Raw genomic sequence first — 18,230 nt, forward strand, 5'->3', positions numbered from 1 at the left:
CATGGTCTCCTAACTTGTCTTCCTGATTCCACTCTTAATCTACTGCTAGCTACACTCAGCCGCTACCTGCATTGCAAGACAAAGTCAAAGTCCTTACTAGGATCTATAAGACCCATTCAGGATTTGGCCCTCTAATAATTTTCTATGAAATGGAGGAAGGAAGAGAGAAAGGAAAGAAATAAGAGAGAGGACAACAAAAAAGAGGAAGACAGAGAGACTAACTCTAGAATGGCAGATTGAACACACCATCTAATTTCATTCCCTCCTGAAATGCCATTAAAATGAGATTCAAATAATTATTCTAAAAAGATACTAACCTGTAAAAACTAGGAGAATGGAAGAGGGCGAAAGAATAACAAGATGTTTGAGACTGGAAGGCAGATGGAAAAGTAGTAAATCACTTAACAGATTTAAAAAAAAAATAAAGTATCACAAGGCAGCAGGGAGATGAGCTGGGCAGCAGTCTGTTTGACACTGCAGAGCCTTAAGGCTCAGGAGGCACCAGATGCTCCTGGAAGCATCTGAGAGGGCAATAAATTAAGAAGAGTTCCTAGAAAGTCTGCTTACGAAGCAATCAAATACTCAGATTCCTTCCTCCTTTCCTTGTGACCAGGTGTGTTCTTCTCCCTTACTTGACAAAAGACTAGAGGTTCATTCCTTGCAGAAAGAAAACACAAGATCTTTGACCTGGAGAACAAATTTGAGGGCAGTGCTGTGGTACTATAAATAAAAGATTCAGTGAGCATATGAATATGCGACATTGAGACCCTCTTGTTCTCTTCCTATAATCCATTCCTAAAATGCTGGTAGGCAGGCCTTACAGTCCAGACAGGAAAATCAACTATCCTTCTCAAGAGAATGTGATATGTCCAGAAGGATGTATGTCAGATATTCCCTAAGAAAAAATCTAGCAGATTCCCCTACAACGAAGCTCACAGCCAATATGCCCCACTCGTACTCAGAACTGCCAATCAAACCACCCTAATACGAGCAGGTTATCAAGATGACAAATCATCTGAGAAAAATTACCAACATGGAAAACAGATAAGGCAAGAAAATTTTAGAAAACTTGACAGAGAGCAAGAGAGAGAAAGAAAAAGATTAATTAAAAAAAAAAAAGAAATCAGATACCAGAAAAGGAAATATTAAGAGAACCAAAAGAAATGATATCTTAGAAATTAGATATATAATAGCAGAAAAGAAACAATTAATAGAAGGGTTAAAGACAAAGTTGAGATACATTCCATAAATTAAAAGACAAAGAAATGGAAAAAGCATTTGAATATTAGACCACTTGGATTGGTTCTTTAACACTAGGGAACAAGTCTGACAGGAACAATATACAAATATTAAGAGTTACAGAGGGAAAGAAATAAATATCCAAGGAAATAATTATAAAAAGTTATGAATTATCCCCAAATTGAAAGACCTCAGTTTCAGAGAGACAAGGCTCACTAGAAACTCGGCACAATACAAACAGCCTCTTGTCAAAGTACGTTTCTATGAAATTTCAGGACACAAGGAAGAAAGAAGAGATTTTACAACCAGAGGAAAAGTCCAAGTGTGAGGATCAGCTGTGAGGATGGTTCTGGATTTCTTGACAGCAATAGTGGAAGAGTCAAAAAGCACTGATGAGATGTATTGATGAAGGTTATAACATAATGACTTTAAGGAGAAAAAAGATATTTGTATAATCTAAAAATATCTCCCTGCTCCCCAAATTTATTAATTATTGTGGTGGTTTTAACATATGTTCACAAATTATTTGGTATCCTTCCCTCAAGAAGGCGAAGCTAATTCCCTTCCCTTTGAGTGTGGGCTGGACTTAGTGACTTGCTTCATAGAAAGAAAAAATTAGTAACCTCACAGTGGAAAAACCTAGAAGATAACATCTTAACCAAGTGATCAGAGTTAAAACATCACCAGGAACATGTCATATTGATTTCATGCATCCCCAATATAATGGAAAGAGAAGGGCCCTTATGTCTCTGCATAGGGCCCTTCTACCCTCAAATACAAAACTCGAGTCATAACACGATGAAAACATCAGACAAATCGTATGGGGAGACATTCTACAAAACACACATCAGTACTCGTCACAAGGATCAAAGTTATTAAAATTGAGGAAAGCATGAACATCCATCACAGACTGAAGGAGACTAAGGAGACATGATGACTAACTACAATCTGCTTTTCTAGATTTGCTCCTGGGACAGACGAAAGATATTAGTGGAAAAGTTGGTGAAATATGACTAAAGTCTGTAGATCAGTTAATAGCAGTGTACCAATATTGATTTCTTAGCGTTGACAAATGTGCCGTGGTTCTGAAAATGTTAACATCAGAGGAAGCCAGGTGAAGAGGATACAGGCACTCTCCACTGTATGTGTAACTCTTCTGTCGATTTAAACTCATTTCAAAATCAAAAGCTTTTTTAAAAGGCAATGACAAAACGCCTCCAAAATTCTGAAAGTGATGTCCACTTTAATATTTTTACAGTCAGCTAAACTATTGCTTAAATGTTACGGTAGAATGGAGACATTTCAGATATCCCCCATACAGCCTTCTCAGGAAGTTATATGAGGGTATGATCAACCGAAACATGAAAGCAAACTAAGAAAAAGAGAGAAAAGCATACAGGAAATAGAGATGTCAAAACAAGAGGAAAAGACAAGAAAAGAAATTCCCACAATGGTGGGGAAGGGAGATCTCAGGCGGAAGCTCTATACTAAACACAGAGTGCAGCCAGTGCATGTACTGGAGGTCAAAATGCTGGAGGGAGAGATTTCTTCGACAACATGAATTTAATTGGATGCCTGGCATATTTGAATATGTTCAAAGGAGATTTAAACAATCAACAAGGATTGAATTAGTAACGACTACATACGAGAAATAAACAAAAAGACAATTACTAACTAGAGGGAAACAAAAAGTTGTAGAAGCAAGAGAAACAGATCATAGTATACTACATGATTCATGTCTGAATAAGAGTTACATAGTCATAATCACATAAACACTGAATATTTTAAAAATTAGTATAAGCATGTTATTTAGACACATTGAGTAAATACCAAAATAATTAGCTAACTATGGAGTAAGTGGTTGCTTCTGGGATGGGGGAAAAGGGAAAAGTAAAAGACTGCTCTCTTTTTATGTTTTTTTATTATTATTTAAGTATAGTTGGTATACAATATTATATTAGTTTCAGGAATACAATACAATGATTAGACACATAGACACCTTACAATGTGATCACCACACTAACTCTACTAAACACCCTGTCTTTTGAAAAACGAACAAATTTGGAAGATGGACACTACCTCATTTCAAGGCTTATTATAAAGCTACAGTACTCAAATATAGACATATTGATTAGATAATACATATATTGGCCAATTGATATTTGAAAAAGAAACCAAAGTAATTCAATCAGGAAAGAATAATCTTTCCAACAAATGGTGTGGATATAATTGGATATCCAAGTAAACGAGCCTCAACTCTTACATCATACTACACTATAAAAATTAACTCTAAGTGGATTATAGACCTAAAGGTAAAATTTTAAACTATAATATTTCTAGAAGAAAACAGAAGCAAATCTTAGGGACAAAGATTTTTAAACAGCACATGAAAAGCATGAACTATAAAAGAAAACATTGATGAAAATTTCTAATCAAAATTAGAAACTTAACACTTCAAGACACTGTTAAGAAAATGAAAAGAAAACCTACAGACTAAAAGAGAACTTTTGTTAATTACACAATTGACAAGTGACTTGTATTCAAAATATATAAAGAATTTTTATAACTCAAGATTAACAAAACAACCCAATTTTCAACAAATGAGTAAAAGATTCGAAGAGACATTTCACCAAAGAAGAACTTGATGGCCAATGAGCCATTAATAGATACTTAAAATCATTAATTACTAGAGAAATGTAAATTAAACCACTGTGAGAAACCACTGTACACCCATCACCAAATGCTAATGAATGGAACTCATACAGTGCTGGTGGGAATGTAAGATAGAATAACTTTGGAAAACAGTTTGGTAGTTTCTCAAAATGTTAAACATACATCTACCATATGACTAAGCCATTCCACTCCTAGGTATTTACAGAAAAGAAATGAAAGCATATGTTCATACAGAGACTTGTACATAAATGTTCAAAGCAGCCTTATTTGTAATAGCCAAATAAGGAAACAACTCAAATGTCCATCAACAGGTGGATGGATAAGCAAATTTTGGTATGTCCAAACTTCAGCAGTAAAAAGAAATGGACTACTGATACATGTATCAACATTGTGGATGAACGTAAGTATTATCTCGCAGAGTGAAAGAGGACAGACACAAAAGAGTACACAGTATCTGATTCTCATTTATACAAAATTCTAAAAAACTGCTTAAGCTTCTTTGTCAAAAGTGACAAAAAGCAGATAGGTACCTGAGGAAAGGGGTGGAGAGGAGATGGATTACACAGACGAAGAAACTTTTGAGAGATGATAGAAATCTTTGTTGTCTCAATTATGGTGATAATTTGACAAGTGTATGCATATGTCATAACTAATAAAATTGTACACTTTAAATATATGCAGTTTATTGTATGTCAATTATACCTTAATAAAGCTAATTTTTTAAAAAGTTTGTTCCAATTCCATGAAATTATATTTCTGATGATTAGATGTTCTTCAGCCTCTTTGAGGTCAGGAGTATTTATCAATAAACGTGCTTTAACTGACTAAAATCTCATAGGTAGCATCTTCAATACTGAAAGACTTTCTCCTATACAAATAAAGCAAACAACACCCAGAATAAGCCTACTCAGATTAACTAGGTGGGGAGGACGGACTCAGGGTGGCCCCCGTGATCCCATCTCCTGGTATTCATGCCCTGTGTAATCCCCTCTCCTTGACTGTAAGTGTCACTTGTCACTTGCTTCTACCTAACAAAATATGATAAAGATGACAGGATGTATGTGATTACATGTGATTACATATTTAAGATTGTAGCACTGGTCTTGCTAGAATCTCTCAGTCCCTGGTTGGCTCTGAGGAAACAGCCATGTTGGGGAAGCCCACATGACAAGAAACTGTGCATGGCCTCTAGACGCTGAAGGCAGCCTCCAGCCTACGACTAGACAAAAATATTAAAGCCCTCAGTTTTCTAACCTCAAAAACCTGAATCTGTCAGCAAGTGTTTGAGTTGAGAAGCAGACCTGTCCCCATTTGAGCCTCCATATGAGAACCCGGCCCTTACTGACACTTTGATTGCAGCCTTCCTGAGTACCCCACTAAGGCATGACCAGAACCCTGACCACAGAAATTGTGATATAACAAATCTATGTTGTTTTAAGCCACTACATTTGTGATAACATTGTTTACACAGCAATAGATAACACACTAGGTTTGTATGATTATAAGAGGGAGAGGAAGGGAGAGGCAGAATAAAGGGCAATGCATTTGATATTCTAATCCTATTTTCGAAATTCAAGTGATTTAAACTATTTTCAATTGCAAGATAAAAACTAATCACAGAGGAAATCAAACAATTTCTTTCAGCTTTTTTGGGAGGAGGGGGAGCTGAAAGAGAAAAAGCAAAGAAACATATTTAAGTAGCTTACTTTAAGGCATATCATATAAATGCTGTAACAAACCTTATCAAATAAATGCAAATGAAAATGGTCTAATACCCTTTAATTTACTTTCATGGTATATTTTGTTCTGTTTTTTCAGTAATGAGCACATTAGCATTAGAGATTTGTAATAAGTTCATTGAAATGCAAGTGAAGCCCTGTAATCATCTTCACTGACCACATTTCTGGGAAGAATGAGAGCACGGTGGAGGAAAGCCTGCTCTATGTATGTTTCCTCAGACTCCAAAGAGAAGGACATTATACCATCTTCAGGCACTCTGAAACACCACAATCAGTTAGCAGTTTCTGTTGGAAATGCAGGAAAGTATATATTCTCCTATATCTTTTAAAAAGCCATGTACCACTGTTGCTATACCCTCTTTTCCAGTCCACAGTAATCATTCCAAAAGGGCTTCTGTGAGGTGCAGGAGCAGATGGGGTTTATGTGGTTCTTTTAGTTTTCTGTGAATATAATGTCCAAGCTTTGAAAGGATTAGGATACACAGAGCAGGCAGACCATCACTCTCAGAAGTTCTGTTTTATACCTTGAGATATTCTGAAAATAAATAATTGGTATGGCATGGACAATTAATATGGTCTCTACTTTCTCATGTGGTTTTGCAATCATATGTATACTTTATTTTTTGCTGTAATGTGGCCTTATAAATTAGGTTATAAAGGAAGTCATTAGAAATTGGGAGAATTCATTGAGAAGTGATGTAATATTTAGCATTCCTGTTGCTGACCAAGACACTCAGCTTAAGATAGCTGATTCTATGAGTGAAAATTTGTTATAGAAAATCAGATAAAAGAATTAAAATTTTCATAATAATTAAACATTAGAAAAATAACATTTCAAATATTTTAAATTTGTCTAAATACGCATATTTAGTACATAAAAGCCTTATATAGTATACATACAATACATAAAAATAATCCTGCACAGTTTACATTTATGTTTGACCTGAAATTAATATGCTAGCCAAAATATTTAACAAAAATTGTTTGCCTTTAGAGAATTTAGATAAATTATGTCCATATGGGAGTCAGGCAAGGGAATCATGGGTAATAGCCGACTAGTATGTAACGGCTATCTTATTTTTAACATTTTTCAAAGGGAGTTGAAACTAATCTTTCTTTTTCTTTTAACAAATTACCTTTTAAAAAATTCAGTTATGTATAAAGTGGGACCATTCCTGATATAAATGAATAAAGTAAGTAAATAAATGTTAAAAGCATCTAGAAATTTGAAGACATTAGTAAGAACTTAATTTATAACAATTTAAGAAAAAGAAGTCTTTTAAGGATTATCCCCATCATTATTTGAATATTCTCTATACATTAATAAACATGTGCATGTTCCAGGAAGAGAAAGAGCAAGGATCAAAGAAAGAGAAAGGTTAATTGATAATGAATGTGAAATAAAAACAAGTTTCCAAACAGCAGCCTGTGGGGTATAAGCGTAAAGGGTCTGGCAGAAACCACAGCATCGATGGGAAGGTTAAAGGATTGGCCACGTGGATGAGATTGGGAGCTTCAAAATTTTTTATTTTTCGCCCTTGTTCCCTCCCTCTGCAGTCTCCTTGTATCACCACCCAGCACCTGCAGCATGGTGTCCTCCGGAAGAAACAGTAAAGGAGAATTTAAGGCCTTCCGGAAGAAGGGCATGTCAGTACACTTCATGACAGTCCTCAAAAGATAGTGATGAAATATTTAACCTTCCTGCAGAGCCTGGCCTCTCAGACAGGAATGAGGAGCAGCAATGAGCTGCAACAGAAGGATGAGGAATAACAGAGACCGTCAAGATGGCCATCCTGGCACCTCTTTGCCAAACCTAGATCCAGCCACTTACCTGTTCCTGAAGCCTAATATTATCCCACACCTTGTTGCACACCATACACTCAAATGCATCGATGTAGTTGTCTTGGTTAATGTCTTGCACTCCCCATTTCCGTTCCCTGAGGGCTGTGAGAAGTCGCTGGTTAGAGATCTCACCCTTCAGCTTCCACTTTATGTAGGCCTCGTACAGTCTGTCATCATAGTCCAGTTGTCTGATGTAACTTGCCAGTTCTCTAGGGTGGGAAAATTCTGATACGATAATGGCACTTCTGTTACTTGGAAGCCAGTCTGTGATGCTAGGGGAACCATAGTATACAGGGACTACCCCCAGTTTTAGAGGTCTCCAGAACTTCTCAGTGATGTAGTCGTCACAAACCGCATTCTCAAAAGCAAGGATAAACTTATACTGTGCAATGATGCTATAAAAGCCATCGGCATCCATGGAGGCCGGGTTTCTCAGCTGCTGAGGGAGGTCTTTGTTTCGTAAACACTCGCCGTAGGAATCAACCTCTATGTAGGTCATCAGCTCTCGAACATAGCTGTCCCGATCCGATGGTGGGTCGCAGTCCGACTGTACATACACCAGCGGAGCAAGTCTTGTTCGAAGGTTGTTTTTGGACTGCAAAGGGACCAGGTATCGGTGTGACTTGAGGACTTCTACGCCCTCTAAGTACTGGGTAGTTAGTGGCAGGTGGGAATGCCGGCTGAATGTGGCAGTGTAGTTGAACAAGGTGATGACTGGCTTGTGAAAGAGCTTATAATTGTTTTTTGGAGATTCTTCATGAAAAAGGGCCCAGTCATGATGGGCTTTCCGAGGCAGAGGTAAGCTATCTATGTTAAAGTCAGTACCTAGGAGAAGAAAATAAAATATTAGTATGTCCAAAAGAATTCTAGTATTTAGATTTGAGTCCACATGGTAAGATTAGAACACAGGGGAGCGAGCCGGAGACTTTCACCTTGGAAAATTCTCCCAGAGAGAATCACCGAGGAGAGGGGCCCTCTCTCTCATGTAATGGAAAGGGAAATGCAAGTAGTGTCTAGCTGGGTTCTAAAGGGAGAATTTATTCCACTGCCTCCTGCAATTGGCTGTTTTTCCTAGAGGTGTTGCCTAAGAGAGGACACAAGCAATAAAGAGATAGACAGTTCTTAAAAAATAAAAGAGCAAGAGAAAGGAAGCCAAAAAGGGAAAAGCAATCAGCTTGGCAGATTGATTAACTGAAAAAAGGTGAAATCATGCAAAAGTAGCCAGAACAAATATACAGGATAGATTTTTTAATCCAAATGATCGATTTCAACAAAGTGCAGTTAATCAATCTTAGTCAAAATGGTAGACAAGAAGCTTTTAAAGACGAAATAGCTGATAATAGCACTATGTTACAGACTGCTGCAGGATGGACATGAATTAACAAGCACATCAAGAAATAAAGAAGGCATAACAGGATTACAATTATGAATGATTCTAGTTTCCACAGGATTAATTGGGAAACCTTTGAAAGATGATAATGTGCAGACAAAGGTGATGGATGTGGCAAACAATTGTTTCCTCAGTCAGGAAGAATTTATTTCTATAACTGAGAAAAAAGAATTAGGACACTATCACAACATATAATACAGAATGTCTAAAGTGTTTCTGACACTGATGATTTTGTGGCCCCTGATTTGTGTTTTTTTAAATGTAAGAAAATGACAAAAACAAAAATAAAAACAAACAAAAAAAAATCTTTTAGCACCCAAGTGGAGAAAAAGCACCAAATAAATGCTTCTAGCAGAATAAAACATATTCTCCAGTAGAATTCATAAAAAAATAATTATTTAATGCCAGTGAACACTCTCAAATAAATATATACTCTTTAGTGCCACCAGTACATCAATGAGAAATCAATTAACCAAGAAAGGCTTTTAAACAATTAAAGACCAAATAAGATTATCTTGGAGGACATATACTAAGCACAGAGAAAATGCTGAAGAAAGTACGACTGTCTTGATAACAGGCTTTTATTCTCAATGATCAGGAATAAAAGACTAACATCTAAAAATGGTTATATATTTGTTTACTTGGCATTTGCTATACTTGACCTTTACATCAAAAAGAATACACACTTGAAATTTAATGGCTTATAGAGTTGGATGGTCAGCAAAGGTTAAGAGAGAAACATGAGGACATGAAAGAAGAGAATTTTAGAAGAAAGGCAATGTAATGCATTGAAACGGTTGTTGTTCAAAAGGCACTAGGCTGGTCAAGTGGCTAATGAAGAGAACTGGAACCCATAAACTTCAGTTAAAACATAAAGTGTCCACTGAAAGCATAACAGAGAATCAAGGCCATTTGCCTAGGAGAGGAAGAACTGCAGTCCAATCCCTGGGAGTCAGAGGCAAGGATCAAACTGTAAGATTGGAGACTAGAAGGGATATGGTTAAAACAAAATTGGGTATAGAATAAACTGAGGGACCAGATACAGGTGTCCTGAGTGAGTGACTCGAACAACAGTGGCTGTCTGCTAATTGTTATGTGGCACACCTGTGATTTATAATCTGGCTCACCCCCTGAGTGTCACAGCAAAGTTCCAACATGCAGAGGAGGGAAGAAGCAGAAAGACACAAGGCCTGCCTCCAGTGCTTCAGGGAACAGAGAGGGCCTGAGTTTCATCTCTGCTTGTCTATATGAGTAAAGTACAAGAGAAACTAAACATGGCTGTGTCTAGACCTTTTGGCAGCCACTCTCTAGAATCACTCAGGTTGTGTTGGTAATGAGAATGGGACTTGAAACAGGTACCAGTTATAATGAGCCTTACATTCATTATAACTAGGAGAAGAGAGCTTACAAGCTCTTTGTACCTTTAGTCAAGTTGCTATTGGAACTTTGATGTTGGAAGGAAAAGAGAAAAACTTTGGGTCTCTCCCATATGCAATCTGCAATAGCAAAAAAGCCTGCAGCACCTAAGCAAGTAACATTTACTTATATTCACGTACCAAAAAGCAACACAGCTTTTTAAAAATGAGAGCGTGAGGTTCTCATACATCCATCTGAATTTCGTTTAATTTTTAGGAGTGGGCTTTATATCTTTAATAGTGGGAAAATGCCTCGTTCATAGAGCAGAAAGTTAAAGGGATCTAACTTTCCAGAAACATTTTCCATTATTTACCATCTTAAAAAGTATTTATTTCCTTGAACTGATAGAATAAAGTAATTGAGACCATAGTTCCATCACCCAGGGATGACCATTGATAATAATTTGTGATAAATTTCTTCAGTGGTTTTCTTATCCATAACGGTGCACTGTAAACACTATGAGATTCATATTGCATGTGACTTCAATGTCTTTTATTAAGCTCAAATTTTTAGCATGAAAAAAAAGTACTTCCTAGTTACTTTCCTAACATACACACATACAACACAAAGACATACACATTAAAATAGGTTTTCTATATCTTTACAAACTAAAATTCTTTTTTTGAAAGTCATTGTTCCCAGTGAGTTCCTCCTCTAAACCTAGAGTTTCAGATGGTAAACTCTCAAGAGTACTGAAATTAAACCGTAACAGACACAGAAGACTTCACTGAAGATGTCATGGAATATGAGTATCAATATTAAGCTATTTCTAAAAGGTATGGGATGTGCCTCAGGAAACAACTGAGTTATTTAGCTCTCTCTGACTCCAGGGCAATGCCCATTAAAACGCGAATTTGAACGAGGGTTTTTAAAGAAATAAACACCAATTGACCTATGGTAAATCCAAAAAAAAAAAAAGTGACGAACTTGCATGTGATTGGTTCGCTAGACATCTTAACAACTTCATTTTAACTTTCATTTCTCTGGGTTATTTTGTGTTTACTAAATACTGACAAATTGATTTGTTCCTTTAAATAACAGCTGACAAATAGATCTTAAGCACTAAAGTGCATTGTAAAGGAAATTGCGACTTGGAATACAAATAGAATAAACTTAATGCTGGCAAATGATCCCAGACTGCCGATTGTGGAGACTGGGTTTGAAACAGCTGTTAAGCAGAAGAGCGTCAATGGTTTATGACACACCTTTTCTTCTCCAGGGGCATATACTCTTCTTTTGCGATTCCTACACAAACTTGGTGAAAACAGAAGGCAACACAAGTCATTAACTCCGCTTGACTAACAAACTTCGAGCCATTATCTGGAGCTAACAACCCCTGGTGGGGACCAGAATTGTCAGACTGGCCAATGGTAAAGGACAAGAGAGATCACTGGCCCTGCTACCACATTGATGCTGCTGAATAACTTACTCTTGGCACCCCCAAGTGCATCTGCAAAAATATTACTCAGCTTAAACCCAGTCCACTTGGGAAGATGGCATGACTTAATTTGGGAAAAAAATTTTTAAAAAATGCTCCCACGAAATGTCCTCCAAAGGTAATTTCTCTTTTTAGAAAGAACCTCTACCATAAAACTGTCTCATAAAACGTGGTCCCACAAAAAACACCCCAATAGAGGAAATTAAAACTTTTGAGGAAGAACACTTTAAGCCAAAGGGCTGCCTTGTATATTATCATCTAGCATTTGCAAAGTTCGTTGCTAATTTTAAAGACATTTCACATGAATTTTCTCAACTTACCCACATAACCCAATCAGGTCATTTATTTTCTCTAAGATTCGATGGTTAACAAAATGTGAAAGAAAGGCTCCTATTACCTCAGGCTAAATTCTAACCAAAGGTATTAGAATTTTGTGCCACATATGTGCTCTTGAGGCTGGCCTACCTCTAGTCAATTCAGAGAGACTTTCAGGCAGGCTGCTTGACTCAAAACACCCTCATACTAGACCCAGTTTCTTCTTCCCTTTTTTCCCATCACCTCTCTTAATGAGTCCTTTTACCTGTCCCTTAATCAATTCTATGTCACAGAGCTTTCTCTCAATTATACATGTTCAATTAGGCATTTGTCTATTCTACCCCAGGGCCTAGAAATTTCTCATCTCCTTATTGAATCTGCGTGGTGGGCCAGTCAATAACTTTGCAGTCCCCATCCTAACAGGGTAGGACCTGAGGGGAAGAGTACAAAGAGTCCCATGTACCGTATGCCTAAACATTTAAAAGCTATAAATCAATTTAACAAGCTGTTAAATGTTTTATCCTTCTACCTTAACATATACACATTCATGATTTTTTAAAAATGTGCAAAGCCACAGTTCACACTAAATAAGGATAGCACATATTAAAATTTAACATCATTTTCTGCCACAGTTCATAATTCTTTGGGGGGGCTTAGCATGGGGTGAAAAGAGAAGGGGGATGATTCTCCCTCGCTTGCTGACTCGCCCTCACTTAATCCCTCAAACCTCGCCTTTTATTCACTCAGGATGACCATACATGAAACATCCATCTTCTCTTCCTCTACAGGGTGAGGGTGAAGTTCACTCATGGTCCGCCTGTCCCTACTGGGCAGGTGCCTCATGAAGCACCTGAGTGTGTTGTCTCTCAGGTTCCTCCTCAGCTGAAAGGGTCCCCACCAGACAATCTCTGCCCCCACCCCTGCCAGCATCAGCCCTTCAAGTCCCTGAGAGGAACCTGTGGCTAGAAGGCCATATTCAAATTTAAAACTCAGATTCCTCAGAGTTCCAAGCTAGAATGAAGTGGTGCCTGGCCCCCTTTTCCTTCTACCCTTGGCTCTGTCTCACACTGTGAGGGACCCTGTGTTTATGGTCCTTCAATCTTCAAAGCCATGTTCCATCTTGACAGACTCCCTCTTCGACCAAACTTCAGTCAGGCTCTTCTGATCTCTCTGCTTACTACACCTCGACCTTGGCCTGACACTCTGCCCTTGGTCTGCAGAGCCCAGTTTCAGCAAAGAATTCTACTATGTTAGTTGAGCAAGAGTTCCCGTACCCTTGATATCTGATCAAGTTCCTCATCCTTGATGTCTAAGTCCTTGGCCTGCCTTTAGCAAGAATTCTCCCACCCTTGATAGTCTCAGTAATTTCCTATCACTCTGCTTGTCGGTTATAAATCCCCAGCTGTCTTTGCTGTATTCAGAGTTGAGGTCAGTGTTCTACTGGTCTCTCTCCTCTATTACAGTAGCTCATATAAAACCTATCTTGCCATTTTTAACAAGTTTCCAGTGCAGTATTTTTTTTACAGTTCACACCTTTGCAGTCACCCCTCACCAACCTTCAAGTCCAGTTTGCCCTTGGGAAGATAAAACAGGGAAGCAGCCAGTGCAGGCTCTGGAAGTGGGTTCCACTTTGACCTTCATAGCCAGGAATTCTGGGGCCCTAGAACTTGGAGTATGGCATGTTAGTTGGGAGTGGGGGGTGAGCATGGGCTCCGTGGCCACAGGTGGGCATGTGACTGTGGACCATGAATTCCTCACAGCTGGAAGAAGGCCAGAGTAGACAGACCCCTATTGGCCAAGTCTAAAGGTTCCGTTGTTCAAATTTAAGCTGCCGTTTATCCCCCCAAGCATGGTTACTTGATGACTAGAATTCATGTTTTACACTAAACAAGGGTCTAATATACCTTTTGTGATTCCTAAAACCAAGGACACGAATTCAGATTTTTTGCATGTTATGCTCTGTTTTGTATGAGGCTGAGACCCTGTTGACATCATTTCTCAGGAATGGCCTGCAATTAGGTCCCACCAATGAAAGTGCTTTAAGGAAACTGGAAGGTGGGAGGAAAAGAAAAAACAGCTTCCTAAAGCCCTCTCATGTAATAGAGGAAGAAGCAGCACAGGGGACTATGACCACATCTGCTCTAGTGGAGACACCAGTCATGTGGACAGTGGTGACAGCCACAGTGGCAATGGCGGCGACCTGGCAGTGCTGGCTCATGGGTTTCTGTTCACCTCCAATGGTAGAGCCTTGGAGACCAGCTAATCTGCACTTTGGGTGAAGTGATTTCCAGCCTAGGGATGGTGTTGGTTTCCTGTTATTCATTTTGCATAGCCTTCCCCCTCCCTCGTTTGCTCCGCTAACCCTTCAACACCTTCGTAATCAAGTCCCATAATAAATTCCCACTGTTTGAAATATCTAGAATAATTTGTTTTCCTATCAGACTATGATTGATACATAAGTCCATTTCAAAACTTGGGACTTCCATTTGATTGCAACTTATTATTCCAAGTTGTGTTGCAAGTTTTTTCTTGCTCTCTTGCTCCTTGATTTTTCTAAAAATATTATGTTTCTTCACGATTCTTCTCCCCTGTGACCACCATCCCAGGTTCCTATTTTCCCCTCAGAGAATCGCCTTTCCATTTATTTCTCTTTTAGTCCATCTGGTAAAAATGTAGAAGCAGAAAAAATGCAAGTCTCCTACTTAAGAAGGGAAAATATAAAATCAGAAAATGAGACTCCTATTAAGAAAGGAATCATCAAATTTCTTAAAACCAATAGCACATTCATCATTCAGGTACTGTGTTATAAATTCCTTCTTTGAGCTGCTAATTAAAATACACAGAATACTGATGACCCAGGTAGCTACAAAGAATAATGAGATGGAGGTGAATGTCTCCAGTAAAACCGTATTTGACCACATTCTAAGTTTTATCGCAAATTACAAATTCTCTCCACTGTGTTTCTTGACATTGTAAAAAGAGATAAAGACTTTCTTGTTGCTAAAAGATTTTACTACAGAGCTTTTTACCCATCGGAAATGAAAACCTCTACAGCCAAAAGATGTTAAAGCTTATGAAACAATGGGCAAAACACAATTGTAGGAGACAGCAATAGTTCATAAATCACACCTATTGTTAATTACCTCAGCCATAGCTAAACTCACAGTGACCTCACCGAGTTAGTTCTCATTTCCTGCCTTGGATTAAATCATTTGTTTCATAAAGCTCAAACAGCTTCCAGTGTTCAAGATAACTATTACAAGTGCTACCTTCCTGCTATAACTGTCTGCAATACGCTGAACAGCATATTAAGGTACTTCTGACAGTATCTAAATGTAAATACAAAAGAAAATTCAGTTGCTTCCACAGCAATTATTAGAAAAAATGAGAATTAGATGTTGTGAAGACCAAGAAGAAACCAGAGCAGGAATAACAACCTCAGGCACTGCCCTCCTGCAAGGAGACTAGAGCCGATGTCACCAAGGGCTTGTTGGCAAAGCCACTTCAGAGTCCTAGAATGTTCTGCTGAACTCTGACTTAAAACTTTCATGGCAAGGCCCCATAGCTCTGGATTAAGGTTTGTGGTAACTCTCAAGGCATGTGAAGAATTTGTCGTTTGTTATCAGAAACCACATTAGCGTGTTTCTTTATCTCTCTCACATTCTCTCTGTTGCAGCCACCAGACCTGGAAGCTGAAGACACCGCCACTAACTTGGATAATTACAGCCATTGCTAAAAAGCAAGGTTTACTGAGTCCTACTACTTGAAAAAGCATTACGCTGGGAACTCTAGGGCTTTAAAGATGAATAAAATAAATCCCCAGGAAGCTATGATTACGAATGCAAATGCCAAACCATTAGCTGAAATTCAAAGTAGAATAAAACAAATACAAATAGTCCTGGTAGGTAAAAGAAAGGAATTATTATTTCTGACTAGTCGAAGAGTTTGGGGCTGGATTTCTGTTAAGTACATTTAAAAAAAAAATCAAGTAATTAAAGAAAATAGATATGACCTAATTATTAACTCAGGGCAAACAAAGAAAGTAATCAGGAAAGTAACTGTCTGGTTCATTTATGAGTATCATTTGCATAGTCATAATCATGGAGTGAATATTTTTCTATTAAATGTAATGATATAACTAGAAGGTGGGGATACAGGAAGGTTGAGTGTGTGTGTTGAGCAGGATAGGGTACGCAAGTAAATTCCTCGTCTTCCAAGATTGAGTCAATAGATAATGCCCAATATGGAAAAATCATGAGATAGTAATATCGCCATTTACTTAAAGATCTGCTGGGAACAACCAAAAGAGTCAGATAAAAGTCCTGCAACTCAGGAGATAACTATTTGCCATTTAAACTTGGAGTATGTATATCTTTGATAAAAATAAAAATAAGTGAACAGAAGATTATATAGGAAAAATGTCTCCCTCTCCCATGCACCGGAACCCCAGGTCCCTCTCCTCTGTTAACAGTTTATTTTACGCTCTGCATTAAAAAAAAATAATAATAAAAATAGATGGAAGAATGGAAAGAACAAGGGAAGAGAGAAAGGAAAAAAAGGAGGGAGGAGGAAGGCAAGAAGGAAATCACATTTAATTAAATCTAGGGAAGATAAATTGTAAAATACATCACTATTTTTGTGTGTCACTAAAAAAAGTATTTCCAATTAAACTATTTCACAATGCTTTCTTAGAATTTTTATTTAAACTTATTGAAAGAACTCTTAGATTTGCTTATAGATTTTTATCATTTATTTCTTGTGAATGCTTAGCAAAAATGTTAGATTGCTTGAAGTATCTAAAATGTCTTCACATTCAGAGTCTAACTCTTCTGAATCGTCTTGAATCTTTGATGTCAATGTTTTTGAATACAGTATTTTGCTCTGTGCTATTCACACTGTTAGCCATCAGATGACCATTTGGAGAAGCGACAGTGTAGAAGGATGTCTTAAATGCCTTGAACTGCTGAATAAAACAGGTCTGCTTAAGCCAGACTTCTGGCTGATTTGATAAATAAATGCCCGGATGACTAAACCAATTTTGGTCAGGTTTTCATACTTGCAGCCTGAGGTCTGTGGCCTAATGTTTGAGAAGTCTGCATATTGCTATATTTAGAAACAGTAATTTAGATGAGACCTTTCCTGCTTTTTTTCTAAAACAGGCTAAATTGCTACGCCAATGAACTTCTAGGAGATTTCCAAGTTGCCCAGCTCCTCATATTGGTTGTTCCCTATTTAGTTATCTTGTGGCTTTTTGTATGGACCAGAACTGTAGCATTTATCGTACTCAACTGCAATTGTGTGTACTTGTCTACTCCCCCGACCAGACATGAAGCCCTTCAAGGACTCATGTCTTGTAAATCTTTGCCTACAGAACCTAACATAGCATCTGGTGTATAGTAGGTAGATATTTGGAGAATAAATAAATGCATTTTTAGATGTTATTTTGCAAAAGTCAAGCCTTAGTTTATTTTGACAATAAAAAGTATAGAGAGAGCAAAAAGTAAAAGTAGAAATTGCGTGCTAACACTAATTATCTGTCCAACAAGATAAAGCTCAAATGCGAAACCACTGGTAATTCTTAAAAAGTCTTAAAATTAAGTCAAAGCATTGAAAGCCCTTTATACAAGTGTCATCTGCAAATTATATCAGTCCCATCAAAAGCAAACAGGCATTTCAGTTCACATTCCTGGCTGTTTGATTTCATGTCTTGCATCTCCACCCAATGAGGTCAATAGGTTTCTGTGTAAACATAACTGGATATATTAAGTCAGGGAGAAATGGTGAAATGAATTGATGAGAAAATCACTACCTCGTCTTCAGCACTTTCTGCTGCCTCATTTATTCTAGAAGGTAGAGCAGTTTTATTTTAATTGCTTATAATAATACTTCATGGTAAAATAGTAATACAACCACCTCATAAAAAAATAATGAAGTCTTAGGAATACTGTGGCATTTATTAATCCAGTTATTAATTCTTTGCAAAAAAATTTTTTTGACAATCAATGATTTGAGAATTAGTGAGTTATAAAAATAGAAATTGGGATATTAAGAAAATGCTAAAGAATTAGATTCTTAACTCGAGCTTTGGTATAGAAGATTTTTAGGTAGAGGAAGTTTCTTGACTATTCCATGCTGACCACATTTTCATTAGTGTTTATTATATGGAAACATCTTAGTT

The 18,230-nt window shown here is 37.5% G+C and overlaps 1 protein-coding gene across 2 annotated transcripts in view; it reads right to left on the minus strand.

The window, feature by feature from the left end:
- The window catches only part of FUT10 (fucosyltransferase 10), a 57,661-nt gene that overhangs the window by 1,389 nt on the left and 38,042 nt on the right, over window positions 1–18,230 (minus strand). For both annotated transcript variants that reach the window (XM_011372079.2, XM_011372085.2), the window contains one exon: window positions 7,483–8,318. In XM_011372079.2, coding sequence (XP_011370381.1) covers window positions 7,483–8,318 — 836 coding nt within the window. The remainder of the gene's footprint in view (window positions 1–7,482; window positions 8,319–18,230) is intronic.

The sequence above is a fragment of the Pteropus vampyrus genome, unplaced genomic scaffold (assembly GCF_000151845.1).
Source record: "Pteropus vampyrus isolate Shadow unplaced genomic scaffold, Pvam_2.0 Scaffold8, whole genome shotgun sequence".
Lineage (NCBI taxonomy): Eukaryota > Metazoa > Chordata > Mammalia > Chiroptera > Pteropodidae > Pteropus > Pteropus vampyrus.